Source organism: Poecilia latipinna, unplaced genomic scaffold, assembly GCF_001443285.1.
Source record: "Poecilia latipinna isolate Pla-1442-1.1 unplaced genomic scaffold, P_latipinna-1.0 Scaffold128, whole genome shotgun sequence".
Lineage (NCBI taxonomy): Eukaryota > Metazoa > Chordata > Actinopteri > Cyprinodontiformes > Poeciliidae > Poecilia > Poecilia latipinna.
Genome location: NW_015112744.1, coordinates 107546 through 126567, shown reverse-complemented (window position 1 = coordinate 126567; position 19022 = coordinate 107546). Strand labels below are relative to the sequence as shown.

Genomic DNA, 19022 nt, shown 5'->3' with positions numbered 1-19022 from the left:
TGTGAAAATATCCACTCAATCTGTAACATATTGAATTGTTAAAACTTAAAAAAACAAACAAAAAAAAAACAGAATGATTCTAACCCTTTCCAATGTTTGTATTTTAAAACAAATGCGAATAAAAAGCTAAAACGTGTGTGCACATGGGCTCATTCCCATTTGTTTCGATGCCTCCAAATCAAATCCAATGCAAACAAACATCACCAGAAGTCTAACCCGGTCTAGTTTAAACTCAGCATAAATCCAGCCGTGGAAGACTCAGAGATTCACTGTAGGACATTAGAGAACAAACGGCAAGGAACACAGCAGAACAGTCAAAGTGAAGAAGTTTAAAGCAAGTTAGGTTACTAAACAAAACACCAAACCATGAACAACTTATAGAGCTGTGTTCAATTAATCAAATGAAAATGGCCATAATCTAGCTATATTTCCTGCCCATAGTTTTCTACACTAGAATCACCTTATTCTAGCCCACACACACACACACACACACACGCACGCACACACATGTTCATACATTGATGCACATATTGTTACGCAACATAGTTAAGTGTCTCGTCCACTCTTCCTGTTGAGCCACAGTCACCTACTAAGACACAACTTTTGTTTTCCATACTTCACTGCCACTCTTTGTTGCCAATCAGATATCATTCATTTTCACTCAGCCAGGTGATCTTTACAGAAAAGAGATAAAAAAAGAAAGTCATAAGAAATCCATTTATAGTTTGCAACAAGCCATGTAGCGGCCAGGTAGTGATCTACTTAGATGAGAGCAAAACTGAACTTATTTGCTTTCATGCAAGATGCTTTATGTGACCAAAAAATCCGGCTCTGAAAATAACCTTAAGAGCAGTTTTCTGACAGTAGATGGAAATGTGTATAAAGTTAGAAACAGGATAATACTGGAAGAAAACCTGTTACTGGATCCAAAAGACCTGAGACTCGGGCAGAGGTTCATAATGCAGCAGGACATAAAGCTAGAACTACAAAAAAATTAAGAAAATGGTTAAGATCATGTGCTAGAATGGTCCAGTCAAAGTCCAGACCAAAATTTTCAGTCTCACAATGTGTGAAGTTGGTAGAGAGATACTTACAAATATCTTGGAGTGAATAGTGTCCCTATCAAGCATTAGTGGGGTAAATACAAATACAAGACTTTTCAGATTTCAAAAATATTTTAAAAACCATTCCTTTCACCTCACATTTGTGCACTACTTTGTGTTGCTCTATCACATGAAACCTCAAAAAAAAAATAAAAAAAATAAATACACAACGGTTTTGTGGTTGTAAAATAACTGAATATGAAACAACTCCATCTAATTCTGGATAGATTATTTCCTCCCTCTAAGGGCCTTCAGTATGCAGAAATCCAGCAAGCAGACACAGAGCGTCTGGAGAGTCTTACATTGGATGTTTATTTCCAGCTTGGCCAAGTCTTAAGCCCCTGGAACTCTGCAGCGCACGGCAGCCCCGCTCACAATCAATCATCGGAAGCAAGCATCAGTGTCAAACTAGGTGACAGGAACAAGCTAGAGTGCAGAGCATGCGACTGTGCAGTTAAAACCCCCCAACAAACACTCAGTAAGTCTGGTTAAACAAATAAGATTCAAGCTATCTCCAGATCTGGTTCTTATCTCACACGATGTGGCATTTTACACAGCCTGTGTGTGACATGGACACATGGGGTTGTTCCAGTTGGAGGGAGGTGAATAGAAAGGTAATAAAAATGAGACTCTGATTATAAAAAGGATGATGTTAAGTCATGGATGATGTTGCAAGTGGCATGTTTGTCTAGCTTAAAACATACAGGTTAGAGAAATGTTCGTCCTCTGATCTTAATAGTGCAAAAAGTAGGGGTTTCATTTGGATTGCTGGTTCAAAGCCCCGCTCCATCTGTCTCAGTTGGGCAAGTGTCTTGCCCAAGTACACAACAACTAAGTGACTGGTGGTGGTCAGAGAGCCCAGTGGTTCCAATGGCAGCCTCACTTCTTACGGACTGCCCCCAGGGGCAGCTGTGGCTACAGTGTGGCTTACACAATCAGTGTGCAAATGTGTGTTTAAAAGGGTAAATTACTGATTGCAGTGTATAGCACTTTGGAGTCCTCAGACTTGATAAAGTGCGACACAAGTGCGGGTCATTTACCACGGGCAAATATTCAATGTGCTGCCTGGACCTCTGTAAATCACTTTGTGTTACACCTGAATGCATGAAAGGCGTCCTTAAAATAAACTGTGATTGGTTTCATTTTGAGGTGACAAGAAGTTGTGGAAGTCTGTGCTTGGAGTGCCAAATGAAAGATGTTTGAGGTGATTTCCTGCATGTACAAAATACAAAGATACGAGTTCTGACTCAGTCTTTGCATTTTGTAATTCTCAGCAAGTCCTTGGAGGATTTACTGGCACCTTTTGAATTGTTATCGTGCAGCACGGCCCAATGCTCCGGCTTCATTTATTTATTTATTTTACAAATGGTGTCACATTCTCTCCCCCCCTCCCCCAAGAACCAAACCGACCAGAACCTGCTGCAACAAAATATTCCCCAAACAATGACTCCTGCACCTCAACGCTTTGAAGTTGATATGAAGCTCTTCTTTTCTATATTTGGTTTATGCCAATCAAGTCCTCTGTTTTAGTGATGTGGGCCCATCTCACCAAAGAACATTAGACCACAGGCCCCGATCTTAGTCATTAATCTTTCTGATAAATTACACTATTTAATAGTAAATGTATTATTCAACATCACCACTTTTTACTTATGACACATCAGAGGTATATTGAGCAATAATCATGCTTACAGTATTGCTAAAATATTGCCTAGCTGCTGTGTAGAGTAGGCCAGTCAGACAAATGACTAACAGCTCAATCATAGATGTCAATAAGCACATGTTCTTTTCACGAGAATTCAAGAGCAGAAATTAGTCATATTTACACAGAGGTCCCAAGTTTGTAGCAAGTGCTAAATGATGTGTATCACCAGGGGAGGGAGAGCGAAAGGAACTGAGGAAACGGTCTAATCCAGAGTATTTCAGCTGCAAAGGCCGACCAGCCAATCCACTGGCGCATGGAAACATGTGCCGGACATGTGTGCATGCTTCTCAGGTCACTGCACATTTAGAGAGACACGAACAGGCCGGGCAGCACTAACGAGCTCATCCTCGTCTCTGAGAGCCAGCAGGCTCGAGAGCCGCTTCAGTATCTATCTGGAGTGCTGGATCCATTAGTGTCTGCTCTATCTGATTTACGGATCGTCCACTCCCATCTGATAATGGTTCGGTCCCCTTGAATTTTTAAAGAATGGCTGTCAGATACATGCCAAACAAGCCTAACTGGATTGATGAAGAGTGCAGCGGTAACATCCAAGCAGACAACAGGCCCGAAGAGACGTGTTTTTGGGGTCATTGTTGACTGTTAAAAACACCCACGGGGCATTTCACTGCGTTACCAAACAGGATGTAGACGTGAATGACACTAATCCCGGGAAAGGGAGCTGAAGAATAAAATCTGCACACATCATAGTTTCACTTCCTTTTAATGAAGTCGAAACAGTGCGCAGTACTTTTTTTTTTTTTTTTTTTCTTGAGAGGTGAGAACATTTCTTCCTCACCGAGAACGCTTCTGGTTTTTCTCAGAACGGTTCCTGCTCCTTAAACCCGGAAACTTCACCTCATTCCCGCTCTCCCTGGAGGTTCGAGGGAATTAAGATTTAACTGTACACGTTCTGCCATTTTATGTTGTCCCAGCTGTCCAATTCACTTTCAACTGTGCAGCGTTAGCTTTTTGTAAACGGCCGTTGGGTTGTTGTAAATCTCTCTACCCTGCCACAGTTTAGTGGACCAGATACAATAGATCCTGTCCCAGGACACGTGCAGCGAGAGGGACGTCCCATCAAAGACGAGGCCTGGATGTAATTAATCTGCCTCAATATTGACTCTTTGCTCTCAATCACTCAGCCCTCCCTCCCCGCAGTATATCTGTCCCCCTCTCTTAATGTTTAATGTAGCCATCGATTAGTCCCCACACTGTTACTGAAATGAAATGATGAACTGTGTACCCTTGTGTGCTACATGTGTTGAAAGGGTGTGTGTGTGTCTTGGCTTTCTATGAGGTGCAACCTGCAGAGGTAATGAAATCAACAAGAGATAATGGATCAATGCCGGAACACCTTGCTCAGGATTATCAGCATAAATGCCACATCCACAGCTTCTTCTTGCAAATTCCACCCCGGCTGCCCTCTGGTTTGACCCTCGCTTTCCCGATCGGGATCTCAGCCGTAACTCTTCGTGGCACATTTTTAACCCCTCTCCTTTCCCTCGTCTGCTATCAAGCTGATTTATCTGAGCTTTATCTTTATCAAGCCATCCATCAGCCCTCTCCATCTCCTCCTTCTGTGCTCCTGGATCAATATCCCCGTAGGATGGCTCTCATCTCATCCTGAACACCTTCTGGTCGGTGTCAGCGGGTCATGATTGCGTTCATCCACTGCCGCACACTCTGTGTTTTTAAGGTGCTAATGCTAGTGCGCTTGGATGTTGTGCTTAAATTTGAGAAATACGTTAACTTTGTAGAGTAACTGCTATGTCACTGCGCATGAATCTGCATGGCAGTTGCAGTGTCATGCTGAGGGGATGCCTTTCTTCAGCACTGGAAAGGTAGCTGGTCAGAGTTGATGGGAAAATGGATGGAGTTATACATGAGTAATAGAAAAAGAAAACCCAAAACCTTATTCGAGGTCGCAAAATACTCAAATTTCATAAGTAAAATGAGCTACAATTAAATGGATCAGCCCAAAGGATGGCCCAGTCAAAGTTTGGAGTAAAATTCTGTGGCAAGACTTCAAATTTGTTGTGCAAAGCTGGTGTGGACATACACTAAACACCTACAGCTGTTACTGCAGGCTAGGTGATTCTACAATGTTGTAAGTAAGGGTCTATGTAAAAATGTGTGCTACGCTTTCCACATTTTTTTATCAGTAAAGATAAAAAAAAGAAAACCTTTTCCCTTCACTTATGAATTATGCATTGGTTCGTCACACAAAATACAAACAAAACACACAGAAATTTGTAGTTTTACGCTCACAGACTGTGAAAAAGCGAGTTAGAGGTTCATATCTCCCTACAGCTCTACACTGTTAGCTTAACAAAATGCTTAAGTGTAGAGAGTACAACTGTAAAAGAGAGGAGCAGACCTGTGATACTGTGCAAAGTAGAATATTTTATTTTGATAATTTATTTGCTAAATTGTTAATGTATCCCAACACTTTAGAAAATGCTAAGTACAACTACTACTTTTTTTTTTTTTTTTTTTACAGAATCCTCTAACTTTGGTCTTTGCTTATTTTCACTGAAAACAAAATTTTAGCGGCAGAAGGTCTCTTAATCCACAACAACATGAGCGCAGCAGAACATCAACAGTTCTTTGATTGTTTCGGGGATAAACGGCATGAAAAAGGTCTCTTCTCCCTCCTCCAGCTCTCCTGTAATGAAGCGCACACTGCCATCCATTCACAAAGCTGTGCTGCCGACTCTAATCCTCGTGCCTCCACCCTGCAACGCCACTCTGAATCAACTCTGGGAGGCTTTTATTTCCCTCATTGAAAGCTGCAAAACAAATATACTCCTGGACCATCAAATCCTCCAAAGACCAGACCGCATAGGTAGGACAGGTGCAAAATGGCATGCAGCTTTGCATGTTTGCTGAGACTTCGAAGGAAATATTTGAATGATGAGAAGACCAAAATGAAAAAAATAAAAAAGCTGAAATTATATTTTTACTTTTAAAGAATCTGCAGAAAATGGGAAATCTCTGAGACATTGTCTGACAGAAAGAAAAAAAAAACTGTTCTGCACTTACACAAATAGGTGCTGCTAGTGGAGAAATAACTCATGTCAATGTCATGAATGAAGGTTCACTCCCCTTAACTCAATGTGCTTCCTCAGCCAGTCTTTCACAACCAGGCCATTCATAAAACAGCGGGGACGAGGTTTGTGTGTGAAAAGAGGGAGTGTGTGTGTGTTTGTGCGAGCAGCGGCGGATGAGGGGTTGTCAAAAGAAATCATCTGTTCACGTGAGAGAAATCGGCTATTTCACTCCCCCGCTGAAAAAAAACAACAAAAAAAAAAAAAACGCACAAATTCAACTCACCTCCCGAAGTAAATCTGCGTGTTTTTGGCAGTCACCTGAGTGTTTGTGCAGAAGTTGTTGCATAGCAGCTGTATTTTGGAAAGTGGCAGAACACAGAGGCTAATGTTTTTTTTGTTTTTTTTCGTTTTTTTTCTCTTTACGAGAGGTGAAGGGGCTTCACTCGCCCATTGGCTAGTTCGGATCCAGAAAAGCCACCCAGAAGAAGAGGAAGGGATGTGAATTCATGACAAAGCAAAGTCCAGGTTTGGTTAGAGCACGAGTCACTGGAACCATAATGCCTTTCTCCTCCTCCCAGCACCACTTGCTTTTTTTCCATTTGTTCTAGCATTAGTAACGTAGTCAATAACCTCTACCTCGAGACAAAGGACAAACCAGCTGTAAGTGGAACAATCTCCAGAACGCTATATCATCAAAACAGCTGAGATAAAACCTACAGATATTTAGAAACCCTAAAACTAAGTGTGAAAAAAAGATACTTCCTGCCTTCAATGAGCCAAATAAGAACATTGGACGCCATACAGTTCTGAGGCCTGTTTTTTTTTTCTTTTTGTTTTTCAAATTCTGCTTTAATTTGTTTCAGAAGTCCATGTTCAATGAGGAAAACACACAATTTCAACCTTAAAATGCATACAACCATATGATTATTGTCTACAATTTCAACAATTAGAAGAACAACCTTAATTGATGTTTTTGTAAAGGTGTCAGCCTCCATAAATATGTGTCAGGTGTGGGCATTGAGCCCACACAACAGTTCAAACAAATCGGTGGCATCCTGAATTTGCATGCGTGTCACTTTCAATCTGACATTCTACCAAATCACCTAACAAGGTGTCCTTTGTGATCGCAGGATTGCACTCACTATCCCAGTGGTAAATCTGCTGCAATATGTTGTACAGCTCCAGTTCTCCAATAATCATGTTTAGGATTATTTGCTTTTGACAGCGATCAATAATTTGTACTGTCAGAGTCTCAGGACAGCTTTTACGGCTACGTTTGGACTTTTAGAGAGGCTGTTTTACAAAAAAAATAAAAAATAAAATAAAAAATGCAGAAGAGGTACAATCAGACATGAGCTGGACTTTAAAATACACCTCCAAATGTATTTTCATTAAAAATGCTTTTGCTTGAATAAAGAAAAACACCAATATCACAGGCATTACTGCTTTTCAGTGGCGCGTGTTTTACCTCTGCCATCTTCTATTGTGTAGTTCCTAGTCAATGTTTTTTTTTTTTTTTTAGGTATTAAACGCACAAACTTTACAACCAGCCATTTAAAGTAATTTTCTGTAATCTGGATGCAGTCCACTGAAAGGAAACGTGATTTTATGACTCCAATGAATAATATCTACCAGCAGGATGCTGCTTAAAGCTCGTGGCTGGAAGGTTAATGTTGAATACTGTTAGTTATAATTTCTAATGAGAAAGTCAACTGAAATTTGCAATGGCAGCTTACAAAAACCCCAGCTCAGTGAATCACCAGAAGACTTCAAGAGCATCGAATTGTGCAAGCTGGAGCGACACAAACAAAGAATCCTATATTGTCAGTGGTGAAGGAGTTTACTTTCGTTTCCTCTTCTCTCCTTTTTTTTTTTTTAAATCCTCCCCTTACCAACCGTGCTCTCGGGGAAACACTGTAACGGCATTCTATAGCCACAACTTCCTATATAATTACGGCAAGGCACAAAACCAAACAATCAACCTACACAACTCCGAAAAAACACAGGATTAGTTCACATCTTGGAATGCTCAAAGCGTGTGTGTGTGTGCATTGAAAGAGGTAGAGAGAGAGAAAAGAGAAAGGGGTGGTGGTGGTGGTTGGGGGTGGGTAGAAGAGACGGGGGAGTGTGTGTGTGTGTGTGTGTGCGTGTGTGTGTGTGTGTGTCGGATTTTTAAATTTGACTCAGTTTGTACAGAGACAGGAAGGGAGGGAGGGTTTTAGAGTATCCAGTTGGAGAGCAGGAGTTTTACTGTAGGGCTCTCTTTTTTTTTATGAATGGAGACTGAAGGAGAGCTGCAGAGGAGCAACGGGGAGAAAGCAGGAGAGGAGGAGGGGTGAGAGGGGAGGCACACTTCCTTTTACGCACGCAAGTGAAGAAAATTTATGAATGGGTCACATCTCTCGAGCTGCTCCAAGTGTAAACAACATAGTTGGACAGAGAAGAGCAGGCTCGAGAAGCAGGGAAAGGCTCGTTGAGCGCTCCAACTGTGCGTTTTAGTGCTCTTTACACACACACACACACACACACACAAAAAGAACACCAAATTAGCAACACATCCAAACTATTTTAATGAACTTTCCAAGCCATAAATTAAAGACACCTTTGCGCGCTTTTGTTTTCCCCCCTGCAGGCGGCAAACAGACAAAGAAATCTGCTTGACAGCCTGGCGTCAGGGCGCGGATAAGCCCTGAAGGGGCTGTCAGCTTCCACAGGCAACCCTCCTGCCCCCCCCCCAATGCTCTCTCGCTTTTTCACGGGCACAAAATTATAATCAAATCTCTCTTTTAACACTTACAGAGCAATCACATTAAACCAGTGGAAACAACACGGAGCACTAGTTTACAGTAAAGAAGCACATAAACAAAGGAGGCCCTGCAAGTACATAAAAAAAAACAAAAAACAAACAAACAAAAATAAAAACAGCACGGCTGTTTGCATAACCTTCTAGACAGAGCTCGCTTGTTAGCCCTGAACTAAAGGACCAGAAGAGATGGATTTACCAGATGTGAAAGTATTGCTCAATCCCAGCTTTACCCCCCCCTTCCCCCCCCCCCCAAGCCCTGCTTCTCTCCGCCTCTTCTTTAATTTAGCACTGTAACGTGTGTTTATTTCCCCCCCTTCTCTCTTTTACTATCTCTCTTTGCGCCCCCGTTAACACTGCCACACCCGTGCAGGTAAAGACTTGACTCAGAAAACAACAATGTTTATTTTAACAAGGCACAGCTTTCAATGGAAGCTTCAATTATACTCTTGGTCACCTGGGATTAATGCTTTGCTCTAAGTTTTTTTTGTGTTGGTGTGTTTGTGTGTGTTTTAGACTTTCCAAAACAGGTGAGTCACCTGTTTTTAACGTTTAGCCGGCGGTAAGAATGCCTTCTTACTTTGGGTATGGGAAAGGACAAAGTTAATAGATTTAAAATATATATATGTTATGAAACAAGCAATGACGAAGAAGCACACCATTATACACTGACCACTTCTTCATTATGGCACCAGTTACAAGGGTAAGACATATTAGGTGGTGAGAGGACATTTTGTAGTTAAAGTTTATCTGTTAGAGGACAGAAAAAATAACAGGAGTAAAAAGTTAAGCAACTGTAACATGAGAAAATTGTGAAGGCTGGACTAGTTGATCATAACATCTGTATCAGGGCAGGTCTAGTGAGGTATTCCCCGTCTGCAGTGAACAATATCTATCAAAAATCATCAAAAAAACAAAAAAAAACAAAAAAAAAACCCTGAACTGTGGAAGAAGGCTGTCCCATCTGGTGAATCACATTTCCGTTGATACCTTAGAAAATGTTATCAAAGAACCCAGTTTAACAGATCCACCAGTAATGTAATTGAAAGCCCATCATCATGCTGGATTTTGGGTTAAAAGTTAAAAAAATAAAATAAATAAATAAACTGCTAAGTTTGAACTAAAGATTGTATGACTGATATCTTTGCTTTGGTTGAGATTATATACATGTAAAACTGTATATAAAAAACAAAATACAGGACTCTACCCTTAATGATAACCTTATTCTTTTGAATGAGATAAAGGAAAATGATTACATTCTTAAAGAATCTAGTAAGGTTTTAGTTGTAGAGATTTGGACCACATACTTGTGCCTCTGTGAGGTGAACAAGGCTTTTTCCATGGACGTCCAACCTTGCAAGCCTACAAGACTCGATCTGCTGTTAACATCTTGCTGCCAGATGCCACAGCACACCTTATCAGGTAGCCGTGGCACCAAAACTGGGACCAACACAGTTCTGGGCAGGTAGTCATAACATTACGCCTCACGTACGTGCATACTCAGCTGTCACTTGAAGTTCTCTGTCAAAGTTTAAAGTGATCGGTGTTCTGCTATTGACAACAATCAGCAGGGGAAAGTTTCACCACGGGAGCAACTCTGCTGCGTATAACTGAGCTGCCCATCAAACCGGAGCCCTTCTGACCCTGCAAATCACACTCAGGTCAGCCGTTAGAAAGCTCTGACAGCTGATTGGGTGTTGAGGCCAGTGGGTTAAGTCGACATGACCCTTGATTGCCCTGAGGTTCATCTGCACTTCCTCCTCCACATTGTTGGCCAGTAGACAGCCACAGTAGAAAGGGCATGTGTCACCCAGTGGCTGATCGGTTGGTAGTCAGAATTGTCAAAAAGAAAAGAAAGAAAGAAAAAAAAACATCTTCCAGTGTTTAGAAATAAAAGACGCTTGGTTTCAATCGGAAGAAGAGGCTCCGAGTAGCACCCAGAGCGGACAGTTTTCACTTTGGAGGAAGGATTGGTCTTGCAGTTCTCCCTTTACCATTTCAGCGTCCATGCTAGAGTTGGGGAGGCTGAAAAAAAAAAAAAAAAAAAAAAAACTATTTGCAGAACAACACGTCCCCCCCCCCAGATCCTGAACCGCCATTGTTAGGACAAACAACAAGAAAGGAAAACTCATTCAAATAGCAGCTCAGTTGTAGGGCCAAGGAATTTGCTTTTCCATTTTGCACCTTCCGATGTGCACAAAGGGACCACCTTTGTACCTGCACCCGGAATAATTGTGTACTGGTTTCCTGGGCTGTGACCCATTCAGCTTTTCAAAGGTATGCAAATTGAACGATGGTGGCGCGTATCGCTGGGATCCAGATTCACTGGATGACTGGGTCATTAGGAACTTCTGTCTCTGCATAGTTTTGCCTGGCAAAAGAGGTTACTGCGAGTTATTGCTTCAGCATTCCTCCCCAAGTTCAAAGCTGACCACAGAGTCGAATGGATGAACGTGAAAAACAATACGAGCAGTAACTTAGACCAATACTAAGGTTTATCCTGCAGCCAAGCACAATGAGGAAGACTGTTGGGAAAATAATTCTTCATAACACCACAGAGACAACAAAGAGACATAAGGAGATTTACAAGATGTTCCAAGTTCTAGGCGAACATCAACACCAAAGTTTGTTTCAGCTTCAGTTGACTTAAACAGCAACCTTACATCTGGAATAGTCCATTTCTAAGCCTAGTTGTAGTCAAGGAATATCAACAAGAGCCTAAAACAAACAAGTTTATCCTCGCATGTAGTTTGGATCGCATTCGCTTGTCTCCAAGCTTTTTGATGTGCCAAAACACATGTTCTCTATGTTACAGCAGCTTTGGATGCAAATGCAGATAGTTCACACTTATAGTTCCAAGCAGAAAAAAACAAAAAACAAAAAAAAACAAAAACTAAAGTACTCACAGTTCTCAGAGTGGAAATCAGGAACAAATTGCTCGTCACTGTCAGGAACTTGAGCTGAAATGAAAACAACAATTAACTTTAATATATTTTGTTGCACACCCTGACCTCAGTCCGCCTTACTGTCTCTGCTCTGTGAAATCTGAGTATTGGCTTCATTCAGATGACCTCCACTAAAAGATTTTCACAGCTTGCAGCGGCTTTTTCAATCGACAGATCAATTCAAAAGACCACAGAGCTCTAACACGGATCACGCTTTTTTACCTACACGAGCTGCACCAACCTTGGAGGGACTAAATGTGACACAATCAAGCAACAAGTTATTGAATCATACATGTGACTTTTCCCGCCGCGGCTCACATTTAAAAAAAAACTGTTTTAGCGATAGTTTTTTTATTGTGAAATGTTCCTGTATTGGTTTCTTTTTCACAATCACATCTTTGTCAACCTAACAAACTCGATCTCGAACGCTTCCATCAACTTTCTTTTTTTTTCTAAAACACAACAGATTTTTTTATTTTTTATTTGTTTAAACACACAAAACAAAAATAGATATCTTTGACCTGTGGGTGGTTTTTACTCCATTCTGCTAATTTCCACAGAAAAAGCTCAGGAGGGCTAAAACAGGGTGTTCAGGCTAAACCAGAGAGAAACCTTTCTTTGTTGGAAAACTGCTGGAGCACAAAATTCTGAGAATAGTTGGTGTTTTGTCTGCTGTGTGTATAAGACAGAAACTAGAACTGGCTAAGTTAGTCATGAGGTGAGCGGTGACCGTAAAAGAAAGCGTCCCTTTTATTTTACTGCGGAAAAATAAAAAGAAATGGAAGAGACAACAAAAACAAAATAAAAGAGCAAACAAGAAATAACTCATGAATCATGTATACAGAAGGGGTTCCATTTTTAGCATATTAGAGTATCACAATTAAATAGATAAAGTAATGCTAACAACAAAATAAAGAAAATTTAAAATAAGTAATATTATCAATACTACTCTACCAAAAAAAAAAAAAACCCAACAAAAATGACAAATTAGAGTGGGCATTTTGTATACATATACATGCACATGTATGCATTTATTTTTGACAAGCAGTCAGGAATTATTTTAAGATTTATTTCAAGGACACGTAAATATGTTAGGAAACGTTATAGGGCCACCTTACACCGGTTTGTAAAAATAGATGAATCAATACACTGATCTAGCTCGTGTGATGCTGCCCCTGTTGCAGTGGTGTTGAATTTCAGGGGCCCTGATTAGGCACTCCTCCACAATGAAACTCATCACACTGAATAAGCAAAGCCGGCGAGGCCAAGGCCAGGTGCAGCAGAGCCGGACAGACACTATTGCACCACCTCCTAATTCAAAAAACCCTATTCATGATGATCTTTCTGGAGCTTTGGGCTTTGTTTTCACCATTTCATTAGGAAAAGCCTAAATTATTTGTCACCATCCCTTTAGTGTTGTGAAGGGCAAGGCCATTTCATTGAAATAACAGCCAAACCTTAAATACCGTTTAAACCAACAGAAATTTGGTTTAGGAATTTGAATAGTGCTGCAGAAAACTTGGGATAAATGTTTAAAACATGCAATAAGATCACTCATTTACTTACTGACTGTACTGTGTATAGATCATAGAAAACAGAAAGTGTGTAAGGATAACTTTTGTATTTCAAAAAAATACAAAAGCAGTCATTTTTGCTTTTTTTTTGTCTTATTATCATTCTGACATTTTTATGACATGTTCCTTAAGTTACTTGCTACACAAGTAGCTTAACGAGCTGAAATGTTGTTCACACAATAAGATATATCTCCCACAAAACAAGTTGAGTTTTAGGGGGAATGAAAATAAGCAAAACGTGAACATTTACTTGAAATGTAAGTTTTTAATCACAAGCAAAGTAAATACATCTCACATGCTCAGGCTCATATCAAATATTAAAATCTGGTAAAAAAAAGAAAAAAAAAAAAAATCTGGTAAACGTTTTATGTGTGGGGAGTCAGTTGCACTTTCCTGAATTTCTTTAAAACACATTAAAATGGCAAAATTTTACATTTTAAATATGCCAACACTCTTCTACCAGAGTAGAAGAGGAAGCAAATTGTTAATTGCTCCCTATAGCATGTCTTTGTACAAGATGAAGGCTTAAATGGACTTGCTGATATAATTGGCAATGTTTTTCACCCCCAGTAAAACCGTTACGTGATGCCACTCCAAACTCCATGCAAAGGTGCAACTGCAACAAACTCCACATTCAATGCTGACTTCAGTTCAGTTGACTTTCGGAGCGGAGCAAAACACTCTTTCTGCCTCCACAGTTAGGAAAACAAGAAGTATGTGCTTCTTTTAATTCATTCCATCTACATTTCCACTGAAGATAGTTTATTTTATTGGTGCGGTTGAAGTATTTGGAGCTGTATTTTTTCGTGGTAAGAGAGTAGCCCGACAACATCAATCTGTCTTTTTCTCAAAATGAAATGAAAGCAATTCGGAGTTAACGAACACTTCCGAAGCCGGGACCGTGACTTTGCAATAATTGCAGCCTCACCGGAGAGGCGAAAAATCTGACCCAGCCAAAATGATCTCTCTCCCCTCTGCCAGTATTTGGATTTCCAGACAATGATACACAATGCAGAAACCAAAACTCACACTCAGGGGACAAAAAGAGGAAATAAGAAATTCAAATCCACTTTCATGTCGTCACACTCCTCCTTCCTCTGCAGAGGAAACCGGATGACTCCGCTCTGCAGCATGTTCTGATAAATCACATTGATTTCTTATGTAACGCTGCATCCTGTGATCTACTATATTATAATGATATTATCTCCTTCTAAGTTTTTAGTCCTTTGCCCTCAGGAGGGAGGCCTGCATGTGACAGAGCAAAGGCCAGTATTTAGTTCTGCAGGCCCACCAATCAATCACTTCCACTAGTTTCAACATGTCCAAAACAGAACACACTGGACCCCATAAAATTAAAGGCAGCAGAAAAGAAACGATGAGCTTCAGACATTATCGCAACCTCTTACTGTCTGTGTCTGTACACTTTCCTGAGTTTGAATGCGTGTGTGTGTGCGCGCGCGCGAGCGTGCGCACGCGGGTCTGATTTGTTTCCAGGAACATCCCGTCAGGAGCTTTCAGATGCAAGTCAGCACAAGAAGAGAAGTGTGTTTATATGAGCCCAGACGCATGTTCTCCCAGATGCTTCCAGCCACCTTGAATAACTTTCCCCCCCCCCCTCTTTCCCAGCAGGAGATCCTGGGAGGAGTCAAGCAGCCAAAGTCATATAAACCTAAAGGCCAAAATGAGACAAGATGTGACAAGTTCCTGAACTCTTGCCTTTCAGAACTTCGCCCTTTCCGTTTCTCTCTCGCTTCCTCCCCTATTTGGTGAACAACAAGAAGAAGAAGAAGAAGAAAAAAAAAAAGAAATCTCCCTCTAGCTAACCAGCTTTTACAACTGCGGTGGATCCGTCACAACTGCAATCAGTCATGATAGGGTCTTTAATTAATGCAACAGGAAAGGAAAGGTTTAGCCGGGGGAAGCTGAAAACAAGCCAGTACTTAGGGTTAAATAACGCTTTGATAGGGTTACACTTCCATCTCTCTGCTTTCTGTTGCCTTGATCACTCTCTGACTCAACAATAAGCCATCGTACTATTTGTGAGTTCAAGACATTGTATCCTTTAAAAGGCTGCTTTGTTCAATAATAGGAAATAATGACTTTTAAGCATCAGAAAGATGAAAAGAGCATGTTATTAATGGATTTAAAGTGATTATTTCTTCCACTGAAGGCACTGAAAAAAAAATACTCCCCCCCCCCCACTTCGCTGTAAATGACCTAATCCAAAGCTGAGATAAGCCATGAAGTGGTGGAAAAAGGGTTTTTGATCTTTACTGTAAGTGATAAATCAATAAAATAAAACACACAATTCAACTCACAACTTGGAATAAATTCAAACTGTTGAAAAAAAGTATATCTGTGCCAAACTTTCTGACAACAACTATTATCCCCAAATCTGAAGGGCCAAACCATCGGCTGCACATATTCTTTCCGACAACATTTTCAATAACGAAAAGTGAATGTAATTTTTATCTGCCTACCTCTGGGAACATAGTCATTGTATAAATCAAAGAAATAGGGATCAAATGTGTACTAAGTTGTGTATTTTATGACTTCTGTGCACTTAAGATACTGACCACCGATGATCACTTAGGATACCAAGAAAATCAGTTATTTTATATCCATAAGGACAAGGATGATTTGATAATTTTCACAAATGTGACATGCAATTTCTCAGTAACTGTACTATGAATGATAAAGGCAGTGATTTTTGATTTAACTATAAGGGCACTGAATGTTAAAAACTGGAGCCCATTCAAATGTGGGATAAATTGTCGTTCAAATACGGCAGACATATCTTGATCCACAAAAGTCTTAATACAGCTACAAAAAGGTGGTTATTTATCCAAGATACAACATATCTACAATTAGAGTAATGACTGTAAAAAAGCCCAAATTTATCTTGAGAAAGACAATAAAACAGTCACAGTCAGACTGTGTGTCAGATATTTCCTTTTAAGGCTTTTTATGCATCCTACTCAGGGATGTGGTAACTGTATTTGCAGCTTTCAGTTAAAAAGTGCATTTTTTTTTCTCCATCTGAACCTTTAAGAGAGGTCTACAGACACCTTTGAAGTGACACCTATTGTTGCAGCTTTATGACTCTGGTCTTTGTCTGAGTCAGTTGCTGGTGTGAAGTGGGTCTGCAGCTTTTGAACACTGCATGAGAAAAGGTGTAAAAGCTAATGTGGATGTGCACTGTTTGCCCCTTAAGATGGGCTGAGATCAAATGGTGCAGACACCATTTGAACTCAGCCACAGGGTCTGATCGCTTAACTTTACTGATTTGCCGGTGAGCTGTGAGTGACTCATTCTCAATCCATTGTGTTGTTTTATTTTACCACTGATATTTTATTATCCTTAGAAACAGGAACAGTCTGCCCCAGAACATACTAAAGCTGCTGCAAAGGTTGCAAACTCCTCCAAAGATGTGCTTCGAGGTGATTTATTCGCTCACTTATTTAGCAGGTCAAATCTGCGGAGTGTTTCCTACATTATACAATTAGACGTGATTGTTTTTAAATTGCTGCACAAGACACGACCTGCTCGCGAAACTTCAGGAAGTGGAGCCGACTTAAACTGCCTGGTATGAAGTCGGATTCGCAGTGACACCAGATTAATCCGAGACTGTTTGGGTGATTAATGGGAGAGGAAATAAAGAGCTACAGCTCTGTTTTCAGTCTCTTGTTCTTCAGGAAACATTGGATCATTTGAGAATTGAAAGAGATTAATACTCCTCGTCACTGTTTGGTGGAGTTGATGATTACCTGTAAAATCTCACAGGACTCATAGCTGGCTTTATGTAACAAGTTCAAATGGTTACAAACAGGGTTTGGAATGTTGTTAGGATGTGTCACATATTAAAGCCCAAAATAGTCAATTACAAGTATCTACTTATACGCAGACATGACACAGATAGTACAAGGGCTTCCTCAGAAAGGCAGTGATTTAGGTAGTAACTGCACAGTACTTTAGAAATATGTGCAAGCTTTTTTGACTTTGGTATTCAAACATTTTAAAAACTCTTCTGCTTATTAATAAATTAGTTGGTCATAAATTCTTAAAACTCCATTAAGCCTTTCTCTCTTATTAAAAATGTATACATTTATTGGGATTAAATCACTTTTAAGTATGGAAGCACAGCAAAAAGGACACCGAAATGCTTATGTCAAATGATTTTGAGCTCGGCATTGACAAAACCCTAACCCCGACAGGTTTTAATTTTTAGAACATCTTTCACATATCGACCGTTTTAATCACCAAAGCTTTTAGAAGATATTGATTCATTGTCGAGGAGCTAAGCAGAAGTTTTTTTTTTGTTTTTGTCTTTTTAAGAGTTGGCCTGAATGGACATTAACGAAATGATGCCTTTGATCCTGAGAACAGGGCTGTCAAACTTCAGTCCTCAAAGGACGTGAGCTTGGAACCTTTGGATGTGTCAAGCGTCCAACATGCCTAAATCAAATGACTTGATTTACTTCCTCATGCACTCACATAGAACAAAGTCCTGCTAATCTCCTAATTATGCTAATCAGGTCTGCTAACATAGATACGTCTCTATAAGATGCGGGACACTGGTCCTGTGATGCAGAGTTTGGTCCAAAGGACTTTTTTCCCCTGACGTTTATCAAACTGTGTCATGTTTCCAAAATTTTAGTCAGAGTATGGAAAGGAACTCACTGCTTGAAAACTTCTAGGGGGCGCTGTAACTGCATTTTGCCACTGCCAATGACTGATTTCCTGATTGGAAAAACTATTTTTCATTTCCATTTTTTTCAAAGTTTTGAAGATATAGTTGGAATTTAGATGCATTAATCCATTAAAACAAAACATACCACGCTGCTACAGACGCACCCTGCAGCCAAAAACCATAGTTTTAGATAATATCAGACAGTGTTGTGGTACTCAAAGTTGGTCTTGGTCTTAAGACCGGTCTTAAGACCATTTTTTGATGGTCTCGGTCTAGTCTCGGACTCGACCGCATTTGGTCTCGGTCTTGTCTCGGTCTCGGGCGCTGAGGACTCGGCATTTTATTTCAAGACCAGTCAAGACCGCAACTGTGAAAATATCACTAAACGTACAGCATTCTGTCCACTTTATTTGTTAACATCTTTGTTTTCAGTGGATGCAAAACGCACCGATTAAAATCCAAGCAACTATGTGTTTCTGTTACTCCTCCCTCCCCTCCCCACCTTTCATTTGCGCGTGGCGCTCCAGGACATGCGCAGTGGTTTCCTCTCAGCGGCAGAAAATGCTTGTTTAATCGTCAGTAATATAATAGCGCTGCATAAATAGTAAGAAATCTGATGGCCACAGCTAACTCAGCAGCGCTTTGCTTTCACAGACGGTGGGGACGTCTAACTTTTTTCGTCACTTAGAAAAGTAGCTCAAAGAAAGGTAAGATCCGTTAACGTGATGCTAGCAAAGCTAGCTGTACAGAGACACATAAGCATTTGTGATGAAAAAACGTCACTCACTGCGCTGAATTATTGTGCGGAGGTGTAGACTGACTTGTCGCATATATGGTCAATGTCCAAAAGTCTGCAATATAGTGAGGTGACATTCAGAAACAGTCGATTCTTCTCCACGGCTCTTTACTTATTAGATAAGACTGTAGTGTCACTCACAGAGAGCCGTTGTTCTATCAGATAGCCATACGCTGTCAGGTTAGCATACATGCATTAAGAAATCCGACCGTCAGAGGAGTTGTCAGTTCACCATACGTAGCAAGTTATCATGAACATAAGTCATTAAATTGTTTTCAATGATAACTATATAGATATACATGTGTTGTCATGGCTTCAAAGTGTATCTAAAGCAGGGTCTGGCTGTAGCTGGAGTC

At 40.4% G+C, this 19022-nt stretch overlaps 1 protein-coding gene across 1 annotated transcript in view; it reads right to left on the bottom strand.

Moving 5' to 3' along the window:
- Nucleotides 1–19022, bottom strand: part of etv4 (ETS variant transcription factor 4) — a 54848-nt gene that overhangs the window by 19776 nt on the left and 16050 nt on the right. The window contains exon 5 of the mRNA XM_015028542.1: nt 11568–11621. Within this exon, the coding sequence (XP_014884028.1) occupies nt 11568–11621 (54 nt within the window). The remainder of the gene's footprint in view (nt 1–11567; nt 11622–19022) is intronic.